The sequence below is a fragment of the Antrostomus carolinensis genome, unplaced genomic scaffold, assembly GCF_000700745.2.
Source record: "Antrostomus carolinensis isolate BGI_N321 unplaced genomic scaffold, ASM70074v2 scaffold1061, whole genome shotgun sequence".
NCBI classification, from domain to species: Eukaryota; Metazoa; Chordata; class Aves; order Caprimulgiformes; family Caprimulgidae; genus Antrostomus; species Antrostomus carolinensis.
Genome location: NW_010291841.1, coordinates 101,540 through 117,373, shown reverse-complemented (window position 1 = coordinate 117,373; position 15,834 = coordinate 101,540). Strand labels below are relative to the sequence as shown.

Sequence of the window (15,834 nt, the reverse complement as noted above, 5' to 3'; positions counted from 1 at the left end):
GCCCACCCAGCCGCTCTCACTGCAGGGATGGGGCTGGACCCACTGACTCCCAAATTATGGAGGCACCCAGGCTCACCCTCATCCGTCTGGGTGCGTGGAGGCAGCTTGGCACCCTGTCCCTCTGTGAACCCCCCAGAGATGGTGGGTGCTGCCCTGGGGACATTTTGCCTCCGTGAAGGAGTGCACCCAAGCCCCGTGTCCCAGTGATGCTCCCTGCAGCACACTGCCAGCCCCATGCCCCAGCGTTGTGGGGAGCAGTCACTTTGCTCTCCAAAACCTAAAATGTGAGAAAAATATGGGGAAAAGCTGAGGAGCGTGGAGAGGGTTAACACTGCGAGGGGAGTGAAGAGCACAGCTGCTGGGTTCGGGTGCCAGGGCTGGCACTGCCTGGCGCGGGGTCACTGTCCCCTGGCTGCCCGCTGGCGCCCGTGCTGCTGGGGCGAGCCGAGCCCGTTTCTTCTCTTTTCAGGTCAAACTCCAGAATTCCCTGGAGTATCTTTCGAAAGAAGTGGAGGAGGTAAAGAAGCGTGAGTCAGCGGAAAGGATGAAAACCCAGGAGTGCAAGGCAGGTGCCTGGCTTAATTCTTAAAGAATGAGCTTCAGAGAGATCAGCAATTAAAAAAGCAACCCCGACGTGTCTTGTCTGGGGCTGTGAATTTGGCATAGTCCTCAGGATGGGATCTGTCCTCCTGTCCTGTATGGAGGAGCAGTGCTGGAAACCAGGCTCAGAGACTGTGTTCAGCTCTAGAAACAAAATTAAAAAGCTTCACAAAGAAATGCTTGGCAAAGAGCAGCACACCAGCTCCCCTGAAATCACAGGGATTTGTATGCCAGTTAAAGAAATAGACACTGGATATTTTTAATTTGCCTTTTGTTTTACGACGTGTGCTTGAGTTACAAGCCAGGCATGAGCCATACTGTGAGCTCTGCTCCACAGCAATGGGAACTAGAAGTGTTTTCATTAAAAAAACAGGAAAGCTGAGTTACTGCACTCTGCCCGACTCCAGGCAGTCCCAGGGAGATCAGACACCAGCAAAACAGCTGCATTTCACATTCCTCTGGGCTTGGAAAGTAAAAGTGACTGCAAGAAGGAAACGAAACCGTTGGAGAGTTATCCAGCCCTGAGCTAGAACTGCTGATGAGTCAGCTCTGGCAGGGAAAACAGGTCTCTCCAGATTCCCCTAGTCATTAGCTCAGGTCCCCTGCCTGCCAGCTGCAGCTTGGCCAAGCCAGTGGTGGGTTTTTGGGGTGATGGGTTTTTGGGATGATGGGTTTTTGGGGTGATGGGTTTTTGGGGTGCCCCTGTGTGGCCACCATCCCCCTTGGGGCTGAAGATTGTAAAAGAGCTGTGTCAGTGTCCCCCGACCCGCCTGAGTCAGGGCTCCAGGGCCACCGTTCAGCTGCCTCCGGCTTCCTCTTGGCCTGGCGTCTGGTTGAGCTTTTGTAGTAAAAAGGAAAAAAACAATGACCCTTGCAAGCAGCGATGGGAAAGTGGCTGTGAGTGTCCTGGCTTATCAAGCCTTCATGAGTCACATCCAAGAAATCATGTGCTTGGACAGAAAAAGAAATGCAATTCACTTTCGTTTATCTTCTCCATTTTGATGTTTCATGGTCCAAGCTGACTGCAGTGTGTGTATTTCTGGTGCTTCAGGTTTTGAGTAAAGTGTCAATTTTGAGGGCTCAGCTGAAAAACCCCAAAGCACTGGCAGAGCCCACCTGTTGCTGGCTCCGCTCTCTGAGCTGTAGTGAGGCACCTGGGGAGTCCTCCTTGGCTCCCCCTTTCCATCCCTCCCCAGCCCTGGGGCTTCTTCCACCTCTTACCGTTTGCTGTGGGCTATTCCAGCATTTCCTCCCAGCTGCCCAAGCAGCAGGTCACCTTGGATCTAGCTGGAGATACAAGTTGTACCACATCTGATAAAAACCTACCCCAACGCTTGAGGGCAACTCACAGAATCACGGAATCACAGACTGGTGGGGTTGGAAGGGAGCTCAGGAGATCATCCAGTCCAACCCCCCTGACAAAGCAGGTTCGCTACACCAGGTTGCACAGGAAAGTGTCCAGGTGGGTTTGAACATCTCCAGAGATGGAGACTCCACACCCTCTCTGGGCAGCCTGTCCCAGGGCTCCAGCACCCTCACAGTGAAGAAGTTTTTCCTCATCTTCAGGTGGAGAGATGCTCCAGTCCCCTAATCATGTTCATAGCCCTGTGCTGGACTCTCTCCAGTAGTTCCTTGTCCTTCTTGAACTGTGGAGCCCAGAACTGGACACAGTACTTCAGATGAGAGACAGTGTCAAAAGCCTTGCTGAAGTTGAGGCAGACAACATCCTCTGCTCTCTCTTCATCTACCCAACCAGTCATGCCCACACAGAAGGCTGTCAGATTGGTCAAGCATGACTTCCCCTTGGTGAATCCATGCTGACTGCTCCTGATAACCTTCTGTTCCTCTGATGCTTAGAGATGACATCCAGAATGAGCTGTTCTGTCACCTTTTCAGGGATGGAGGTGAGGCTGAGTGGCCTGTGGTTTCCTGGGTCCTCCTCCTTGCCCATTTAGAAGACTGAAGAGACATTGGCTTCTCTCCTGTCCTCACTCAGGCACCTCTCCTATTCTCCAGGATCTTTCAAAGATAGTGGAGAGTGGCTTAGAAATAACGTCCACCAGCTCTCTCGGCACTCATGGGTGCATCCCATTGGGGCCCATGGATTTCTGGGTGTCAAGTTTGCCTAAAGAATGAAAAAAACATACCCCAACACCTGATGGCATCTCCTTGCAGCCCAGCAGCCCCCCAGGCCTCCCATGCTGCACCGAGACATCATTAGACATCTGAGGTTCAGCTGAGCAGAAAGGCTCCAGGCAAAGTCCTACTGCTGGCAAACTGACGAGTTGGAGTGGGAACTTGGGGCAGGTGAAAGCCCAGCAGTTGGCCTTGAGCTGGTTTTTTATATAAATGTGCTTATCAAGAAAATGCGGTGGTTTCCCAGGGCCTGCTGCTGGGTGTGCATGCTGGAGCATCTATTTCCATCCCAGCTGCCTGGCTAACGTTGCCTCTCTTCACCCCATGTATCTTCTTATCACAAGGAGACAGTGAAGAAAAAGCGGGAGAGAATTGTCAGCGAGTTTGGGAAGCTGCATCGGCTGCTGGCTGGGGAGGAGAAGCTGCTGCTCCAGAAGCTGGAGGAGGAGGAGAAGCAGATTCTGCTGATGATTGATGAAAACCTGGCCAGGCTGGTGGAGCACAAGTGCTTGCTGGAGGAACTGATCCTGGAGATAAAGGAGAAGACCCAGCAGTCATCCGAGGGGCTGCTCAAGGTCAGGCTATGCCACCAGCACCACTAACTCAGCCCCAGTACCTCTGCTGTCTGGGCAGGTGGCCAGGGCCAGGCTGGTTGGTGGGCACAAGGCTCTGGAGCCCCACACCCAGAATGGTTTTCCTCTTCTCCCTCTAGGATCTGAAAAGCATCCTGAGCAGGTAGGTACCTGTGCTCATTCCTCCTACCGTCCTGTCTCTGAGAGAGATGTTGGTGTCTGCTCCATGCTACCCACTTGCTGTCCTCCCTACCCAGCATCTGGTTTGGTCCTCCCTGGGGCTGACAAAGGGACTGAGAGCAGTGGGGGCTGGAGAAGAGACTCCATCTTCTTCCAGGGCCCCAGAGCCAAGGTCTTGCCTGGCCCTGTGGTGTGTGAGATGAACCCCCTCCTAAGGGACATGCTGCCCGGCTGGCCTTGCTCCTTCTTCCCAGGGACTGGCACTGCTGCTCCCCACATCCTTTAGCTCTGGTCCCATCAGGTTTGCTGCTGAGCCAATGGTTATCCCTAGTGCTCTTCACAGCCAAAGAGCTCGAGGGAGGAGATGGATCTGTGCAGCCAACAGAAGAGGCATTAAACTCCTCACAGCAGGAGACTGGCTGTGCTGGGGACTTGGGATACAGCCTATGGGCATCATTCTCCTTTCAGGTGTGAGGGGATGAAGTTCCAGTCCCCCAAGGCCGTGTCTGTGACCCTGAAGGAAAACTACAGCATCCCCGAGCGCTGCCTAGGCATGAGGGACATGCTGAAGAAGTTCAAAGGTAAGGGGGCTGCTTCTGTGCCAGCTCCTGGCACATTTGGGCTCCAGTTCAACTCCCCATACGCTGGGGCAAGGGGAGGTTTTTTCAACAAGCTTTGTCCAGCTGGTTCCAGTTTGTGTACTGATGAGTTCAGGCTGGTTTCATGGTGGGGAGATCTTCCTCATTCTGGTCCTGGATGGGTTGTGAGGTGACCCTGAAGCCTAGGAGGTGACTCCAGAGTTTCAAGCTCCGTATTGCCCACCAACTCTTGCTTTCAATGTTGGCTGCTTCTGAAGCCATGCTCAGGGCCATGGAGCCACCTTCATTGTGTTCCTGCTCTGCAGCCAGGTGCCAAATATTTTGACGTGGTTTATGGTTTGCACAACTTTATGTATTGCACATCTGCAGTGCCAGGCAGCGCTGGGAGATGTGCAAACCATGGGCACAAGCAAATAAATGTAGGAGGTAGGAAGAGCTGGAAGAGCCCAGCACCTAGGTTGCAGACACCAGCTCGTGTCCGTGCCTGCAGACCCCTGAAGCCCCATCTGTCCTTCTACCCTTCTCTTGCTCCAGTGGATGTGACTTTGGACCCCGAGACAGCACACCCTGAGCTCATAGTGTCCGAGGACCGCAAGAGCGTGCGGCGCGGGGGCAGGAAGCTGCTGCTTCTGTCCTTCTTTGACAACTCCAAGAGGTTTGGCACCACTCCGATAGTGTTGGGGAGTCAAGTCTTCTTCTCAGGCCGCTGCTACTGGGAGGTACAGGTTGGGGACAAGCCTGAGTGGGGCTTGGGGCTGTGCCGGGAGTCTGCCAGCCGGAAAGGCATCGTCCTCTTCTGCCCAAACAACGGCTACTGGGTGCTGCAGCTGCAGAATGGGGGCAACTACGAGGCCCTCACCTCGCCCACCTCCCCACTGACCCTGAGTGTGAGACCCCGGTGCATCGGGATCTTCCTGGACTATGAGGCAGGAGAAATCTCCTTTTACAACGTGAACGACCGCTCCCACATTTACACCTTCACTGACAAGTTTTCGGGGAACCTCCGGCCTCTCTTCTTCCCAGGTGCCTTTTTAGGAGGCAGAAATGCAGAGCCCTTGGTGATCTCCTGGGTCAGGGACACACAGGGGACCACGTGCATTGTCCTGTGACAGCAGATGCCCTGGTTTCTCACCGGTGGGCAGAAGCCTGGGAGCCCAACCAGCTCCTCTTGTGAGTGGGGCAGCAGCGAGGAAATAGCCGTGTGCCTCGGTGAGCATCATGGCAGGGTCTCTGTGTGCTCCTGGCTGCTGGAGGTGACCCACCAAGTGTGACACTCACCCTATGCCATGCTGTGCTGGGAAGAGCACTTTGCAGCAGGGATGTGGATGTGTCATAACCCCCTGTGCCACTGATGGGGACAGGGGAGCCCACTGCTGCCCTGCTGCTCATCTCACAGGCTGCTGGAGAAAGCTGTGCGCGCAGCCTGCCATGTGGTGTTGCTTTTGGTGTGAATTGTACTGGAACAAGGCAATAAAGGGTTGATTTGGGGAGCCCTGTGTGGTTAATGGTGTGGCTTTGTGCTTCATCCATCTGTGCTCATCAGCCCCAGCTAATCCCCAACATCTGAGGGCAAAGAGTGCTGCTGGACCTGGTCCTCTCCAGCCCAGAGAGGGTCCTCAAGAGATCCTGCTGTGTCAGTGCTGCACTGCCTGGTGGTCCCTAGGCCTCTCTCTCTCATCCCCTATTAAGCGCGTCACCTCGAGGGTTGGTGGCTCCAGCCCCTCCACCTCCCCTCACAAGCTCTGTGGGTGGGAAATCTCCAGGTGTGGGAAGTGGTGTGTTGCCCATCCCAGGACGGGGACACTTTGGGGGCTGTGAAACAGGGACAGAAAGGTAACCCAGCCTCAAATGCTCAACACAGTTTCTTCGGGGGTTGGATGATGCTTTAGGAGGCTCTTAGAAAAAAATTGGTGCTGGACCTGTGGTAGCAGTTCTTCTCAGCTGAGTTTTGTTGCATTTTGGGGAGTCCCACCCTCCCCCCTTCAGCTTCAGGTGCTTTCTTTTGGAGGCTGCATGGCAGAAAAGGCAGCCCAGCTAGAAGAGCCCAGTCCCAGCTTTGCCATGTCCCAGGAAGGAGAGAGGCAATGGGTCTCGGCAGGCTCTGCAGCTCATTGACCTCCATGGAGATCTTACAGAGGGAGCTCATGGAGCCTGAGAAGATAAGAAAGGACATGAACTTTGAGGTCTTGACGGAGAGCTGGAAGCAGAGACATTTGTGGAGGGGAGTGGTGAGGACAGCCAGGAAAACCTGTAGTGCAAGGTGACAGTTGGCAAGGGACCAGGCTAAATGTCACTGACCTAGGGGTGGGAGGAGGTGGCGGGATGGAAATGGTCCAGAAAGCAAAAGCAATCTGGCCGTGGCAAGGTGACAGATGAGTGGCATTTGCTGTGGCAATGAAGGGACGAAGAGCATTTTCAGAAGAGGCAGGAGGAAGTGCAACACTTTGGAGATCTTGCAAATAAGGGGAAGAAATGAATGAGCAGAAAGGATGTGAACTCACCCTGATGCAGCATCCAAAGCATTCCTAGAAAACATGAATCTGCCTTTCCCAGAATGGGGAGTAAAGGTTGAAAGCATGAGATAGCTGTTTTTGTGAGCAATCAGTAGATGAATGCCACAGTTTTTTCTGTCTGCTGGACTTTCTGCATCACCTGCAACTTAGAAACTTTTCAGGGCAGACACCAGTTTATCGTGCTATCGTGGTTTAACCCCAGCCAGCAACTAAGCACCACACAGCTGCTCACTCATTACTCCTCAGTGGGACTGGGGAGAGAATCACACGTTTCAAGTGAGAAAACACATGGGATGAGATAAAGACAGTTTAATAGGTCTAAAAATAGGCTTTTTTAAAAGCAAAAGCCACACCTGCAAGCAAAGCAAAATGAGGGATTCATTCAGCACTTCCCATCGCAGGCAGGTGCTCAGCCATCTCCAGGGAAGCTCCATCACATGTAACGGTGACTTGGGAAGACAAATGTCATCACTCCAAACATCCCCCCTTCCTTCTTCCCCCAGCTTTATGTGCTGATCATGACGTGATATGGTCTGGGATATCCCTTTGGGCAGTTGGGATCAGCTGTCCTGGCTGTGTCCCCTCCCAGCTTCTTGTGCACCCCCAGCCTCCCCGCTGGTGGGTAGAGGCAGAAATGGCCCTGACTGTGTGTAAGTCCTGCTCAGCAGTAATTGAAACATGTTGGTGTTATCAACACTCTTCTAAGCACAAATCCAAAACACAGCCCCATACCAGTTACTGTGAAGACAATTAACTCAATCCCAAACAAAACCAGCACAGATGCCCAGACTGGTTGGCAACGGTCAGATGGAGAAAAGCCGGGAGCACTGGGACAGCACAGCTCCCTGTGGACTTAAAGCTAAAGCTGTTCCTCAAGCTCTTCGCAAGCAAGTTTTCTGTTGAAGTCACAACAAGTCAAGCTTGCCCCTGTCCTTGGTGGAAATGCATTTATTGCCTGGCTTTGGCCTCTATGCAGATCTGGCTGAACAAGGACCAGGTCCTGCTTGGACCACCCACCTCAGCTGTGAGGGATGGCTGCACAGCACAGCATGGCCCAACCTGACCACATGGGTCTTCCTGCCAGCGCTCCTGCTGCCCAGCTCCAAGCAAGCTGGTGCCCTCACACAGCATCATAAGGTTATTTATTACCAAAGGAGCTGACCTGTGTGCACCAGTCACGCCATTTCCATTTGATTTGCATATGCTGAAGGAACATGGGCATGTACATCTGCATATACCTAAGTTTCACTGGGACATTTTGGGGTGAGATAGTCTCTTGCTGTGGTGGGTCCCGGGACTGATCTGCTCAAGGTGTCTGGTTTTACTGAAGGCAGTAATCCCTCAGGATACCAAGCCTGGCAGAATGGCCATGGGTTGGGGCTGGGTGACCAGGGAGCTGTTATTGTGAGCAATCAGTAGATGAACGTTACCGGTTTAGGTTTTGGCTCCTGGGGCAGTTTGGTCACCCAGAGACACTGACAGTGTCTCCTGTTAAGATTCTCCACAACAAAACTGACCTGCAGTTTTAGAAATGTGCTTTCTCAACAAATGTTCACATCTTGCTTTCTCTTCTAGTGTAGTGGAAAAGCTTTGTCATCTTAACGGGATGTGAGTATTCGTCTGTGTCTTTCTAAGAACTGAGCAGAAATGTTCTTTTGGGTCTTCGTTGCCACATCTGTCTCCTGTCACCCGTTACGGGGAAGGTGATGGCCAGGCACCATTTCTAGTGTAATACTTCTGTGCATAACACTTCTCTTGGGTCTCAGCCTCCCCTTTGTCCTCAGCTGTTGCCTCTGGCTTCATGTCCTCTGCTTCCTGTGTCCACCAGACACACTGGAATAATAAAAACAACAAATACCTAGAGCTGTGCATGGATATTAGAATAATGATGTTCTGACTATAGCAATGAGTTTATTTTTGTTCACAGCCAGGCTTTCCCAGGGTTTTCATTAAAAATATTTACTTGTATATACAATGCACAAAATATTCAGTAATAACCACACTGTGGTTTCAGGATGAGGTTCTGTTAGTGGTTACCAAATTCTGAAACCTTTGACACCATTGCTCTTGTGTTGGTCTGAATCCAGAGAAAACCCCCTGCAAGTCACCCTTCTCTTGGGTCCCAGCCTCCCCTTTGCCTTCATCTGCTGCCTCTGGCTTCGTGCCTTCTGCTTCTTGTGTTCGTTCACCAGCCTCATCTCCAGTGGGTGCTCCCTCTGCACCCTGCGAGGATTTTTCTGGGAGAGATGAGCACCATGATTAGCCCCTGAGACCCCAGCATGAGCACCAGGGCATCCCAGGGCTCCTCCAAGGGCTGTATCATGTTGGGGTCTTCTTGCATCACCCAGCTCCAGCAGCAAGGTCAGCCCCACACAGCTGCATCAGCGTACACAGCAAATACATCCCCTGCTCTGGGCAGGGCAATCCCTGGGTGAAGATTTGAGGTGATAATGACATGGGCACTGCAGCCCCTGCCTGGCCCTGCTCTGGGCCACCTTCCCACACTCGGAATCACACAGAATTGCCTCAGTTGGAAAAGACCTTTAAGATCATCAAGTCCCATCATTAACCCAACACTGACAAGTCCCCTATGACTAACCCATGTCCCTCAGCACTATGTCTACACGACTCTTCAATCCCTCCAGGGATGGGGACTCCACCACTGCCCTGGGCAACCCCTTCCAATGCCTCAGAACCCTTTCAGCAAAGAAATTCTTCCTCACATCCCATCTCAACTGCCCTTGGTGCAACTTGAGCCCATTTCCTCTTGTCCTGTCCCTTGGTCCTTGGTTGAACAGACCCACCCCCACCTCTCTCCATCCTCCTCCGAGGGACTTGGACAGAGCCAGAAGGTCTCCCCTCAGCCTCCTTTTCTCCAGGCTCAACACCCCCAGTTCCCTCAGCTGGGAACTCAGCACACTTGTGCTCCTTTGCCCTTCTCTGGACACTCTTCTCCTCCTCCTCTGGAAAATGTGGTGGCTCTGAAGAGCACCAGGGATGCTTTCTCCATGCACACACATGGGCCTTGGAGGCAGCTGCTGGCTTGCTGAAAGCTGCTGCCTGCCTTTGCCTCGCTGGAGCGGGTTTTGTTCACACCTCTGTGCCTGGGGGTGTGGATTAACAAGCGTGCTGTACTCCTTGTGTGCACTTTGAGGGCTCCTCTGAGCTGTCACGCGTAGGTGGGTGTAAGATCAAGGAAGACATGAGCAATTCAGGACACCCTGCAGGCTCCTGGAATAGCGGTGAGGAGTTAGCTGAGGTACCCAGGGTAGGTGGCTGCTGTGGGTGGCTTGAACGTGACCTGGGTTGTTAAGCGTGTTGGCGCGTGGGGTTATTTGCAACAGGCTCAGACGGGGCAGGGGCTGGATGGTGCTCCCCAGATGACCCTGCACTGTCCTTTAAGAAGAAACCCTGAGGCTGCAGGACTGGTGCCAGTTACACAGGGACAAATGAAGCTTGTATCCAACAGGGACTGTGGAGGCTCAAGCCATTTTGGGATGACCCCCTGCTCCTTCTGTTCCCTGAAGCAAGGACAGCTCTGGGCACCCAGCTTTGTGCCAATCTCAGTCCTCAGGGTGAAGCTACTGGACTCCAACACTCAGATACGGGGCAGGCTGGTACACAACAGACAAGATGTCCTCACCTCTGGCATGGCCATCATGAACCTGGCTCCCGGAGCCCGGGCAGTCAGGGCTGTGATGAAAGCCACTGTCCTCACCTGCAGGAGCAGCTCCTTGTCACCAAGGCACAGCTATCTTCATGGTGATGCCCACCCGAACCTCCCAGCCATGGGCTCCCTCCCAGCACCTCCTTGGGGAAGGGGGCTCGGGTCCCGCTGGCTGGCACAGCTCTTCCTTTCACCCCAACTCCTGCCCAGATGCTATTTTAAACTGTAGCAGGATGACTGATGGAGTGCAAGCCACCCCATGGGCTGAGGAGCCTGGGGGCTGCAGGTCCTGAAGTAACGAGGCTCCTGACATAACTGATATGCTCCTTCCTCCCCCAAGCTCTCCCACATCCCTTCCATCCCTTCCAGCCCTACCTGAGGCTCCTTTCACCCCACGACTCCCACCCAGCCTCTGCCTTCTGTCTTCCCATCTTCACCCCTCCCCAGAAGCCCCCTTCCTGCCTTGTTGCCCTGTGTCTCACTGACATCCATGCCTGTCCTCCCAAATTCAGTGTGTGAACACTGTGGGGTGAGCTGAGCGCAGGCAGGTCTCTGAGCAGAGCCTTTTTCCTTGGGCTGCCCTATAGGCACCAGAGATTGGGGCAAGAGGAACCCAAACCCTTGTTGTTTATCCAACGGTTCATGTCCAGAGATGATCAGAGCAACCTAAATGCCATCGGTGGTGTGGTCTCCTTCTCCTTCAGCTCTGGTGGGAGACCAGCCCCAGGGCAGCAGTGGAGATGTCTCCTCGCAGGGACCCTGGTGCTGGGGTCTGGCAGGGCGATTGCAGGGGGACACACAGGCATCTCCAGAGATGGGCAGGTTTTGAAGACATGGAGAAAAAAAACCCTTTTCTCATAAGGGGGACACATCTGCTAAACCTCATGTCCCAGCTAAAGGAGAGTTAGTGAAAGAGTTCTTAAAATCTTGTAGTGAAAGGTATTTTTTCCATCCTCAGCTCTGGGAATAGCTGATCCATTTTAGCTGCAGCGCCCAGAAAACTTTCACTGAAACAGGCGACGTGTAAAATTTCAGCCCCTAAAGGTAACGTTTTAATTGACTCTAATGGGGCTGGCAATGTCATTTAACTGGCTGCCAGTCATCATAATGAGCAGTGATTAAATACCTTCTAAAAAGAGTGAGCCGAGCTACCTGAATGTGATCTATGCCCTTGTCACTCCTCCTCCTTCATGGTTTTTCTCTTCTTATCTTGCAAAATGGGATGTTCAGATGGGAAAAGCTTTTATGGGAGTTTTGACAGTGTAGAAAAGGGAATAAAGGACACTATTGCAACTTCAGCTGCTGTCATCGCAGAGAATTGTAATAGAGGCAAAGACTGATATTTCTTACAAAAATATTTATTTCTCAGAATTTGAATTAAATATTGCATAAAAAATACAATTAATTAAATACAGAAAATATAACCTGAGCATAAGTCTTCATTTAAAAAAATATATCTATTAAATACTCTTCTTATTTGTCTGGAGTGGAGTTATTGCACCTGATCCCTCCCCGATAAAAACTAAATAGCAAAACACTAAAGTCAGATTCTGGAACATTTTCAACTGCTCAAGCAGCTTTAAGTGACGTGGAAGCATTTCCGATGGAGCCCACAGCTGGCCATGGCTCATCCGTCCTGGCAGATGGGGGGGCACAGGGTGGCAGGGTCTGTCCTGGGACCTCAGTTCAGCTCCAGGTCGGCCATGTACTGCTGGACCCAGTCCTGCTCGGGGTTGGCGCAGACTTGGCGGCCCTTCCTCGTGACAAACCTGTGGGGTGCAGAGAGGCAAGTTAAAGAGAGAGAGCGATGGAGGGGACCCCTGCCCCAAACCCAGCCTCTCCTGAGGATCAGCAGAACTTGGACATGCAGCACATCAGGCCCATCATGTCAGCAGTGGTGGAGCAGGATGTGAGCCCCCCGTGAGCTGAGCCCACGGAGCATCACCTTGCACCTCCTGTCCCCCCATCCCTCCCCTCCCCTGGCACCAGCCTACATCCCCTGGCTTTTGAAAAAGGATCTTTCCCTCTCTGGATCCTCAGCCCAAAAGGAGAGCCCACCACCACCCCAGGGCAGAGGACTTACACGACGGCTGCCTGGGAGCACAGGCTGTTGGTCTCGTAGTACTCCACCACGAAGCTGCGGGGCAGCTGCCGGGAGGTGTAGGTGAAACAGCAGGAGGTCGGCGGGTCGGAGCCAACTGTCAAGGGCAAAGACGGTCATCAGCAGTGGCAAGGGATGGGGAGCAGGGGCAGGGAGGTGGGACCACAGACCCTCGGGTCTGGGGAGCAGGGGCAGGGAGGTGGGACCACAGATCCTCGGGTCTGGGGAGCAGGAGGATGTGGAGGAGGAAGAGAAAAGATTAAGTCTTTTTTTTGATTCCTTAAATTATTTCTCCTCTGGGTTCACCCTGAGCTGGCACTGACAAGGCCCATGCTGTGCTTTGAGCTGTGTGTCTCCCATGGCAGGAGAGCCCCAGTGGCCCTGGAGCACCTGCCAGAGGGTGACCTGACACAGAAAGGACCCAGGGGTGGAAAGGCTGGCAGAAGGGACCCTGTCCCAGCAGTGACATCTCTCCTGTCCCCATTTAGAGAACATGGGGAGAGCCCGGACTTACTTGGCGCAGCAGAAGTCTGGTAGCAGAAGGCGGCGACGAGAACAGCGAGGGCAGCCACAGAGACCTTCATGTCAGCTGAGAAGCGGTGGCTGGAGCTGAAGCAGGCAAGTGGAGCTTGAAAGCCTCTTTTCGGTCTGGTGCCGAGACAGCCAACAGCTTCCCAATTTATGGGGTGAGGAGGTCTGGGCAGTGGCTTGCGTAGGCATGGTGGAATTTCCCCCAAAGAGGCTGCTCGTGGTGCAGTTTCGTGGTGGAACGGAGCAGCAGCCCCAGCCCCGGAAGGGTGAAACTCCCCCCTCCATTCAGAGCCTCCCCAGTGACACAGGATATGAAACAGTCACCATGGCTATTTCTGCTTCTTTCATGCATGGCCCTTAGTAAGAAGTTCCCCTGTGGAGGTTCCTGCATTTGTCAACAGGCCCCTGTTACCCAACGTGACCAAGCAGCTTGGAGGTGAGAGTGCATCCTTCCAAGAGCTGTGCGAGTGGGCTGAGGACCTGGGACGGGATGAGGCTGCTCAGGGAATAAGGGGCTGAAACCTCCTCTACCCTGGACTGTTTCTCTGCTGCATCTGCACAGCCTGTGCTGCCCCAGTAGCAGGAGATGGGAGCTGGCAGCAGTGGGCTCCATGTCCTGTACGGGTTTCACACAGTCTGAGGGGACTCAGGCAAGTCCTGCAGCCATGACAGCACTGCAGGCACCAGCACAGGTAGTGGTAGGCATGAAATGAGTGTCCCAGAAGCTGAAGCACTTGAGTTTCCTGTTCAATTTAAGGGAAGAGCTGAGATGGGGTGTTATCTCCTGGAGGTGTCTGCCACACCCCAGGTCCTATAAAGAGACCCTAAATGACCAGTTTAGGTTAGACACTTAAATTTCAATGGCTACTGATATGTGAGGCCTGTCATTGCTGGGCATAGAGATGCAGAGGGCCAAGGATGGAGACAGTGACTGTGACCCTGAAGATGAGGCAGGAGGGTCTCCAGGAGCAGAGTGAGGAAGAAAGCGCTCCTTCTGACGACCAGGAACAGATTACCTGGAGGACAAGGACAGAAACTGTGATTTCTGGCAAGAAAAAGGTACCTGGTCTCAGTAGAAAAGATAAAATTGTAGTGATCTGATGTGGTTTAACCTAACAAGGAGGAATGACCGTGTTGTATGGAGAGAGGAAGAGCTCACAGCTCTCCGAGGGCTGGGCAAGGGCTGTGACCAGGGATGGTTCACTGAGAAGAAGTCACCAGCCTACTTATGAACTGCTACGGGGGTCTATCAAACACTTCTCAGTCCCTGAGGAGGAGAGGGAAGGGCTGGCAGGGAGGTGATCGATGCTCTGGGAAGACCTGAGGGCTGTCCATCCGTAACAAGTTGTTCTAGAAGGACATCTCATCAGGGAAGTAGACACATTTCACAGAAATATGTTCATTTCATTATTTTCAAGACATCACTGAATGGTCATGTCTTGGCAGATGCTGCCTGAAAATCAGTGGAAGGTCTATAACATAAAGCAAGAGCAACCCAACTGCAGCACCAGCACCTCAGTGCTGGGTGCTGACTCGCCGTGTTTCTGTTAAAGGCTCCTGGCTGTTGACCCAGGCGTCTTCTGTAGATAACCTGGTGTTTTCCAAATGTCACCCCAACACTATACGGTGTGCACAGCCCTCTCCTCCTATCAGCTGCGGCACGTTAGTTCCATGCAGGTCAACTGCTCTGCTCCATGCAGGCAGAGAGGGGTCTGGAGGACAGTGTGATCCTGGACTTGCACAGGAGAAGTCCCCAGAGGTGGTCTACCCTCAAGGAGGCTCCTGCTGGGAGCCGTGGTGGTCCACGTGCCCCTTACCCTGCCTTGGGAGGGCAGATCTATCCCATGGAGCAAAGGTGGTGCTTGCCAAGCCAGGCATCACCTCCTTCCTGGCCACACCATGGCCAAGCTGGTCCCCTCTCCATCCTTCCCTTTGCCATCTGTGGAGAGAGGCACTTTGCAGGCTCACCCATCAGCTTAAACCCCATTCCTGCCTTCACTTGTCAGCTTGTCCATCCACAATGATCCTGGGAGGATGAGGACAGAGCCTGTCTCCTCAGGCAGGGAGCCCAGCCAGGCAGGAGGTGGGAACCCGGTGTTGAGCCGGGCGCCAGCTGGACCAGAAATCGTCTCCAAGCTCGCGTCGGCTTCCTTGGCTCCTCTGTCTGGTTGCTCAGGGAATATAACTCGTAGACGTACGTAAGAGCGTGGTTTGTCACTGAGCTGTTCCCTGTGATTGTACCTTCAAGCATTTATGGGTCATGTCCTGAGATCTGCCACCTACAACCATCTGGTCCTGTCCTACTCCCAAGGCACACGATGTGGGTTGGGCAGGCAGGCAAAACACCATTTATGGTGCAGAAATGTTCTGATAAAAAGCAACTTTCATTGAAACAGAAGAGTTAGTTGGAAACCTACATTGATTATTCAAATGTTTTCAATGAGATATTTTTCCTTTGAGGCAGCTGAAAACCTCCAAGCCTTTATATCACTGTTGGCAAGAGGGTGCCAAATAATTTCAGACTGCCAGGGACCATTTTTTAATGAATCAAAAATAATTTCCTTAGTTTAGCTGAGTCAGATTAAGATCAGTTTAGCCTGGATAATGTGTGTTACAAGATCCAGGTAAAGGCTGAAACTTTTCTGATGTTGAAAGCCAAAAATAACCCCAAAGACAGGGTGTTTGCTTCCTAGGGGTCCAGTTTTTCCTTAGAAATCTGACAACCCCCCCACTCTGCCAGCTCTTTGCGGGCGGGTAGAGGTGGGAGGTTATAGTCATATCAGTGATGCCCTGGGATGTTGCAATATGCTCCTAAAAAACGTTTCCATACCCACTCACCCGCATTCCAGTCATGATGAAATGAGAAAGTACTTTCTTCTCACTCTTCCCCCTTTTAGAAAGAGAGGATGCTGTGTGTCTCAGATGGAGGGCTATC

General features: G+C 52.8%; 2 protein-coding genes across 2 annotated transcripts; one reads left to right on the top strand and one right to left on the bottom strand.

Moving 5' to 3' along the window:
• Positions 1-375: 375 nt before the first annotated feature.
• Positions 376-5,196, top strand: LOC104531740 (E3 ubiquitin-protein ligase TRIM39; the record flags this gene model as incomplete). The annotated part of the gene is made up of 5 exons (XM_010176731.2): positions 376-565; positions 3,081-3,311; positions 3,449-3,471; positions 3,957-4,069; positions 4,622-5,196. Coding segments are annotated over 5 exons (1,132 nt in total), but the record flags the coding sequence as incomplete, so codon positions are not given.
• A 6,752-nt stretch (positions 5,197-11,948) lies between these two features.
• LOC104531739 (C-C motif chemokine 4 homolog) lies at positions 11,949-12,952 on the bottom strand. Its single transcript, XM_010176730.1, has 3 exons — positions 12,883-12,952; positions 12,351-12,465; positions 11,949-12,024 (listed from the first exon to the last, which is right to left on the bottom strand). Exons 1-3 carry the CDS (start codon positions 12,950-12,952, stop codon positions 11,949-11,951), a joined length of 261 nt encoding a protein of 86 aa, XP_010175032.1.
• Positions 12,953-15,834: the final 2,882 nt, after the last annotated feature.

Coding starts and splice junctions, on each gene's coding strand:
- LOC104531739 (XM_010176730.1), bottom strand. CDS start 12,952: ATGAAGGTCTCTGTGGCTGCCCTCGCTGTTCTCGTCGCCGCCTTCTGC. Junction 12,466..12,882: donor CCAGACTTCTGCTGCGCCAA/GTAAGTCCGGGC, acceptor TGCCCTTGACAG/TTGGCTCCGACCCGCCGACC. Junction 12,025..12,350: donor TGCTCCCAGGCAGCCGTCGT/GTAAGTCCTCTG, acceptor GTTTGTCACGAG/GAAGGGCCGCCAAGTCTGCG.